This window comes from Protomyctophum bolini (assembly GCF_963924005.1).
Source record: "Protomyctophum bolini genome assembly, chromosome: 1".
Lineage (NCBI taxonomy): Eukaryota > Metazoa > Chordata > Actinopteri > Myctophiformes > Myctophidae > Protomyctophum > Protomyctophum bolini.
In genome coordinates, this window is record NC_137862.1 from 41216906 (window position 1) to 41225401 (window position 8496).

General features: G+C 43.1%; 1 protein-coding gene across 1 annotated transcript in view; it reads right to left on the reverse strand.

Moving 5' to 3' along the window:
- LOC308315110 (CUB and sushi domain-containing protein 1-like) overlaps positions 1-7561 on the reverse strand; it is a 694698-nt gene extending 687137 nt beyond the window's left edge. Inside the window, exon 1 of the mRNA XM_080762946.1 lies at positions 7492-7561. Coding sequence (XP_080619072.1) covers positions 7492-7528 — 37 coding nt within the window. The 5' untranslated portion in view covers positions 7529-7561. The remainder of the gene's footprint in view (positions 1-7491) is intronic.
- Between the last annotated feature and the right edge of the window lie 935 nt (positions 7562-8496).

Consider the following 8496-nt stretch of genomic DNA (forward strand, 5'->3'; position numbering starts at 1 on the left):
CTTTCTGCCTCATTTTTGGGAAAAACTAAAAACAAACATGACATTGCCAGTCATCATGCTGCACCTGTGATGTTCCTTTACTGACACCAAGTTTAAAATAAGAATTTAATTCACAGAATATCAATACGAAGCAACTGGAAAACATGTTATTTCAATGGTAGTGGATGGAGAGAGAGGATTTTTGTCCAACCACGAAACGGCAACCAATGGGTGCGAAGAGGGGCAGAACCAGGGGTTTTAGCCAGTGCAAAAAAACTAAAAAAAAAAAAAGAATATTTAAAATGTACAGAACTGTGCCTGTGATAGAGACGGAACCAAAGTCATGTTGCTGTTGGCCGGGTTCAAGAACTTCAGGTACAACCAAAATGCTTTCGTTTCAGTTCAAACTACCGGCCCCTATGTACAGTATACAGTATGTAAAGTTCAGAAACAGCGAGAATGAAAAAGATGCACTTCATTACATTGCTCTCCTGGCCTCTCTCTCTCTCTCTCTGAGAGTCTATAAGTACTGTAGATCTGTACCACTCCGTGTTCGCTATGGAACATTGTGTTCTGTGCCGGGGGTTCATTTTAATATATATCGTATGTTTATTCTCTGGTCTCCAAAGACACCTATAGGACTGTTCAAGTACCTGGAAATCATTCAGGACTCACTCGACGCAATCTTTTTCCTTTGCTGTCACTCCCTCCTCTCACAAACTCCCTGCTTTATCTTGCTAACATTGACTGAACTTGTCCTTGGTACCGCACTGAAGGGCTGCAATAATTGTGTACTGCCATGAATATTTAATCTAAATCGTGCGAGCTTGCAGATCTGCTATTTTTGAAAAATCGTGAAAATGTGTCGCAAATCTTTGAATACATGCTTCTGGGGGGGTCTCTGGAACAACATATTATTTTCAGATGGGGGTCGGCGGCCTATTATATAATTGTTGGGGTCCTTGACATGAAATATTGAGAACCACCGATATAGAAACATGAGGTTTTTCAGAAAATTGTCAGGATTTAGAAGACATTTTTTTAATTTCAACGTCAAGCCTAAATGGGTTAAGTAGACACAGAATATTCAACTTCACTTCGATTGAACAGCGGACGGTTGGTAATGAGAGAGCTGTTAGTTGTGAAAACAATCTGTTTGAAAAACCGTCCATGTAATCCATAGTTGGAGCCTATTCAACACAACAATGAATGGTGGTCAGGGCGAAATTGGAATGATACAACGAAAGGAGCTAGAGGCAGAGAAGAAAGTCTCTACCAGGACGTGAAACAGAGGGAGAGTTTTACCATAAAATCACATCCGTGTGAACGGTGAAGTGAGGGGCGCTCTTATCATCGTACATTATCATACATCATCTCATTCCGGCCAATCACAATTTGTGTTCTCACCTTCGTCATCAATGTTTGTGTTTACACTATGGTGTAAACACAAACATTGCGTAATTTGACTACGACGTAAAATGTACACTATGAGGTCAAATTCTCCATTCATTGTCAATGGGAATTTAATGTTCGTGTGTAGGACAAAGTTTGTGGACACACACTAAAAGGTGGACAAACTGTAGGAGGGGCTAGCGCTGTCAAAAGTAGATGCCTCATTGGCCGCTGCAGTTCGTTGGAGCCATGTGAGTCGACAGGAGGGCGGAACAATTTACACTCTGGGACGCCACCATATATGGCCATCTCCATCTCCATACATGAAGATCACGACACTGACCCCATCTAAACCTGGATAACCATACATGGAGAAGACTGGATCGTCACCTAGATCTGCATATATGGAGCCGCTCAGCAACTCTACTCTACCTCAAATCCTTAGATCTCCATATATGGAGCTGACCTGTTCTGACATTCCATAATTGATCCTTCCCCACCCGTCCTTCCTGTTCTGACATTCCATATGTTGATCTGACCTCATCAAACCCTGTACACTCAAGAGTCAAGACCGTCACCCAGGCGGCTGCGTGCATGCAACGAGGTGGCTTCTCGCTCTCAGGGTGTCTTACTGGTATGTCACACTGCAAGTGGCTGAGCGGGAACAGTATTTCACATTCTTTGTGTGTAAACAGTACACAAGGAGATTGGCAAATTAATTAAGTGATTCTGATTCTGACCTAGCTTCCTACCAAGCTGCCTCTCTACCTAGTATCTGGGCCTGATGCACGTCTCATTCACATACAGTAGCGTTAGGTGAAAAAGTACTCCCCCCTGAAATTCAATCGAAAACATCAGATACGCACACAGATTGACAAAATACACAAAGGAGTCTCATCACATACAAACGAGGGCACAGTCACACAAAGAACTGGGTATCAAAGACGAACGTGTATTTCACGTGCGCGTGCGCACACACACGTACACACACACACACACACACACACACACACACACACACACACACACACACACACACTTCTATGTATTGAATATCAGATGAAAGAGATTTTACTAGGCCAAGCCAGGTATGTCAGGCAAGTTATCAGACAGAAAACAAAGCTTTTCCTTGTCTAAACTTTGTTGGCATTGCCATCTGGCACTCCTAGTAGGCCGAAACAATCTATTTAAACTATTACAAAACTATTTATTTTTACCTAGGTTTGATACCGCACGGCGCATTATGCATGTTTAGTTCACTCTTCCTAATCTCATTCATTCGTGGATTGTTTTCATTCATCTCATGGTTTGCTTCTCTGAATTGTTTTGTTTCTTCTAGTGGATTCACACATTTTATTGTAAATTAATCTGCAATGAGTGAACTAATTAACCAAACACATATGCGCGTGCACATAGAAACATCGCACACGCATGCAGACATAGCTAACACATTGATTTTGCAGGGGAAAACTTGGACTGTTTTAATTAGCCGTTCCTCTCCTCCAGGGACAGAGTAGCCTGTGTGTGTGTGTGTGTGTGTGTGTGTGTGTGTGTGGCCCATAGCACTTACCCCACCCACTTAGATAGCATTTCTGTAGACTTAGATAGCATTTGATACAGACTTATAGCATGTTATGTAGACAGCACTATAATTGCATTGTATGTAGTCATAGCACGTCATAGTACATATGTATAGCATAGTAGTATATATGTATAGTTTCATTATATGGATATTCCACTGTTACTTTCTTAGCTTAAGCATGTTTCATGATCAATGTTTTTATGTGATGTATTCCCATGCTTTTTTGTTCTTGCTTAATGTAAGTGGCTCTGAATTAAGAGCGTCTGCTAAATGCCTAAATTGTAAATTGTAATTGTAAATGGTGTGTGTGTGTGCGTGCGTGAGAGAGGAGAACAGAGACAGAGAGATATTGAAAGTACAGGGGTGCATGCACATTGCACAATGCACCACAGTGTGGTGTTTTGTATAGTGATCCATGTAAAAGAAATCATCAAGAAGGTACTCAATAGAATACTCACGAATAACTCACTGCAGTAATTGATAGTTGCACCACTTTGCAAATTGTGTGCATGTCTACAGAGAAAAAGACACTCCATGTACCTAGTGTGCATGCATGGAGGCCATGGCAATATATAGGCCTATATATAGTATACACCTACATATAGTGATATGAGAATAATCGTCCACCAGACGACATGCATGTAGTCTCCTTATGGCATGTTGTATTTTTCTAGTTTTAAAGGCTGCATTACAGTAAAGAGATGCAATTACGTGAACTTAAAAGAATCTTCTAGCTGTTCTACGATTTGTCTTTATTTGTCTATATTATTATATAAGCGTTACTTATATAATAGTATAATATTGTATCACCAATAAACCTTCCCGGTATCACGGTATGGGGGCAAATAAATGATATGGCAAAGCCATATCATATTTGTGGGTATACATTCTGCATGTGTGCACGTGTGCATACAGTACTGTATGTTCGTGTATATGGTCATGTGTGTGTGTGTGTGTGTGTGTGTGTGTGTGTGTGTGTGTGTGTGTGTGTGTGTGTGTGTGTGTGCATGTATGTATAAATGTATAGCACTGTCAGTAACAACGCCATTGTTTGATGAGGTACTCATCAAACCAGAATGCGAGTGGAATGGAATAATATAAAGGCATTGCTTCATTTCCATCATTCCATGCATTCTTTAGGGACAGAAGCTGAACTAAACATACCACACCATTATGTGCAACAGCCCTGGGAATCATCTGCATGGCTTGATGTTTCTCTGATTAATTGGCCATTTCTGTGGCCATTTTTTGGCTCACATCATTCTCAGGGTGGGAAACCCCCACGTGACAACATGGAGGCATGCATGAGCTTAGCATCATTAGCGCATTAGCTCATCATTATCGTTTGTGATTCTTATAAGAAAACGTTTCATTCCAAATTAATGGAATCTGTGTGTTGTCTATTCTCTTCCTTGCTGTTGCCGTTTGAAAAATGTATGTGACATTTCCAGAAAATCGATAATTAGGTGTTTCTTGGAATGTTAAGTGTGGCAACACGGTCGACACTATTTCGTGAACACCTGCTTACAATCTATCCATCTATAGAAAATCAGATCAGTCTGAAGTGAGTGGTGCAACAGCACCCCCTGTTGGTACTCTAAACATAGGGATGGACATAGGGACATTTCTGTTCCTTGGAGTGGTTGCACCACTCAAAAAGCATTTAGTATTCAACCAGTCGTCCGAGGACCACCAGTGGTCATTGAGGGGGTTCCAGGTGGTCCCCAGCTAAATGATGGAGACGAATTGGTAACCAAACCCTTATTAGAACTTTAACCCTTGAGAGCGAGAGAGTGTGTGTGTGTGTGTGTGTGTGTGTGTGTGTGTGTGTGTGTGTGTGTGTGTGTGTATTGTGGATGAAAACTTGATTAATTTCTCTGGACTTGACCCCCAATGGAAATCCAATATACCATAGTTGTCTGCTTGCTTTTCTACATTGCGTGTGCGTGTGCACGTATATGCACATATAAAATAACAGATTACACAGAAAGCACAATTCTACAGAAGTAAGAGATAAAGTAATACAAAACTATAAGAAGAAGAAGAAGAAGATTATATCATTGTTTGGACAATCCAGTGAGCACTGTTCGATCAATAATCAGGAAGTATAAGCTGCATGCATACAAATGTTTCTGAGCAAGGAGAATATAGTCAGGGAAGCCCTGTGGAGGCCAACAACCTATAATAAGGAACTACAAATTTCAGTGGGCTCAGAGTGGAGTAAAGGTGCACCAGTCAGTAAGTAAGCTTTGCCGAGCCATGTAGCGCGATGTACAAGTACACCGCCTGGACATGACGATAGTATGTCGCAGGACCTGTGGTGGCCATGAGAGAAATAAGCCATTACTCATAAAGAACAACTCGAAAGTGTGTCCAGGGTGTGCCACAAAACATGAGAAGAGAATCCTAACCCTAACCCCCTTGGGCACATTTTGAAAGCACTGTGTGGTGCAAAACCTAACAGTACACTACCATTGGCTAAGTAAAGACACACCATGGCTACTGTACAACTTTGTATGACAAATCAAAAGTATAAATCATCCATGTCTACAGGTCTGTAATAGAAATGGAAGCTATTTGCGCTACTTGCGTATGTGCGCACGCACGCACACACAAATCATTTTAAGCTTACAAATGCTTTAAATGGCAAAGTCGAAGAGATAAATTACAGGTGATGAAAAACTGTTTCAAACCATTATCACAAAAGCACACCGGTTGTAAAAGAAAGAACAAAGAAAAATAGAAGAAAAAGACACATCTGCTTGCTACATAAGTAGTTGTATAATAATACAATGTGTGTGTACAATTTCCCACTTTTTGGTTTATCTCCATAATTATATAAAAGGGACACGGGCAGATGGGTACAACAGGTGCTCTGACAACGGGTATGATGGCGGGAATGGGAAGGCTATATTGCATGCATTCTGTCATGTTAGACAGTAAATGTTTAGGGGCTACTGACAGCGCTGCAAAATATGATGCCTCTGGAGTGAGAAGCGGGTTGTCATGGCGCACCGTGCAGTGTGCCTCAATCGGCACGTTGTTTGAGAACCGCTGCATGCTGTGCTGTATATGCTGTCTCAACGGTGAGGGGGGAGGGGGGGGGGGGGCATGCAGGCTCTCTCCTCCTCTCTGATCCACATACACATAATGTAGGCTACACCACCATCACCGTCGTTATGTTTGGAATGGAACAAGAAGACATTGTTTCATTCTTGTTAAATGCAGAAAACAAGCAGATTATGTGTGTGAGAGACAGGCAGACAGACCAGGGAGAGATCCAGAGGGGAAGACAGAGACAGAGACAAGGGGAGAGAGACAGATAAAGGAGAGGACACACAGAGAAGCTATTGATGGAACAGTGTGTGCAGTAAAGCTCACTCCAAATGCAGATTTTAACACTTTCCTCACTCATCACAGGCCACGTACACCACAGACCAGTGTCTGACTATCTTAACTAGGTCAGTGTTTCCCTTTTTGGGGGGGGGGGGGGGGGGGGGGGGGAATCAGGGCCACTTGAAAATCTCAAATCAAAAGCGTTTACGGCCCACCCATCTGTCCACTTAACAGTGTTCAGTGTTCTATAGCTTGGTTGGATCAATGGAACTGACAGGGTATTAAGTTCACTATCGGTATCACAAAGAAAACAGGAAGAATACCATGCCATTTTTAACATTATTGTTATATATTAATATCATCAATAGGTTCATAGTGTTTTCGCCTCACGGTCCATCAGAGGTTCACACCACTGATCTAGGTAGGTAGTCTTATAAACAGGTAGGTCTACTATAGGTAGGTAGTCTTTATAGACAGAGGCAGGTAAACTGATTCAGCCAGTGTGGACAGTTGGACACTACAGTATAGACTCCTACAAGACTAGCAATGCTTATCCCCTGTCCCCCCCAAGCCCCTTTATCTACCCACAGACAGACAGACAGACAGACAGACAGACAGACAGACAGACACCAACCGGCAACCACGATGCAGGATTCACAAACATGTATTCAGTGTCAATAGAGTCAACAGCCACTCTGTCAGTCTTTGACAGCCAAAAGATAATTACTTTTACACACACACACACACACACACACACACACACACACACAGTGAAATTTGCTCTGGGCATGCCTTCAAGATAGCCGCCGCCCCCCCCGCCACACACACACACACACACACACACACACACACACACACACACACTTTTTATGCGTGGGAAACCCACATACCGGGGGTAGGCTACTGTACATCAGGTTCGTGCGTGGCAAAGCAATCCGTTCTTGTGTTGTGCGTATATAAAAGTCACCTAGTGGATCCTCCATGGGTTCTCACAGCACTGCCACTTGTACAGAACCACCACTCTGCAACGAAACGGCACCATGCACACCATGCAGCACCGTCCGTGCACGTCGAAACAAACAATCTCTCTCGTCACGAAACAAAACAACCTGCCAACATTCTCATCCACGCACAACAACAACAACAACAACACGATAACCGCAAATTAAACACAGCCAAAGTCAAAGCTGAACAAAACTCACCTTTAGACGAGGAGAAATTCCCCAGTAACACCCCCATTAGAATGAGGAGAATGCGTCTGAACCGCCCCGTCTTCTTCTTCAAATTCCCGGTCATATTATTCAATTTCCTCATCTTGTTTGGCGCTCCCAAATCCATGTGTTGTTCTTTTTGTTTTATTCTTTTTTTTTTTTTTTTTTTTTAAAGGCGTCCTTTCGTTTTGGGGACCAAAAAAAAAGAAAACGCCAAAAAACGTTCGTTTGAACGTTATAGAGACCAGAAATCAATCACAAATATCCCACACAACATGCACATCCATGTTTAACGTTCGGAGGAAAATAACCAATGACGACTTAATGGTCTAAAATTGGATAACGCGTCTCTGGTGTGAGCTGTCATAGCATCTACAGAACGAATTAACGGAGAGGAGGAGAAGAGAGAGGGGAGAGCCAGGGAGATTTGTTGAATGAATGGAGGAGAGGAGAGAAGAGAGAGAGCCTGCTGCGGTACGTAGAGTCTGTAGGTCCGCGCTGCGAGGGGAGCAAGCGACGACTGGCAGGGAAGGGTAGAGAGAGAGAGAGAGAGAGAGAGAGAGAGAGAGAGGGGGGGGGGGGTTGGATCAGAGAGAGGTAGAGGGGTAGAGGGGGAGGGGGAGGGGGAGGGGGGCAGTTCGGAACACCCAGTCACAGAACAACTTATTAAGAGAGAGAGGAGTGGGATAAGAACATAAAAAGGAAAGGAAAGGCAAGACTCGTGCGTGCTGCAGAGTTCGAGTTCGCCAATTTGTTCTTGATAATGAATGCAGAGCCGTTACGTTACTGTACGTTAGGCTACGTGTACCTGTGTACGTGTGTACGTGCGTGCGTGACACACACACTTAAAAAAACACTTGTGTGCGTGCGTGTGTGTGTGTGTGTGTGTGTGTGTGTGTGTGTGTGTGTGTGTGTGTGTGTGTCACTCCCAAACTGAGGCACGAGCCAGTTATTGATCCCCGGTGGTCCCGGGAGAGATCACACTAATGAGATTAC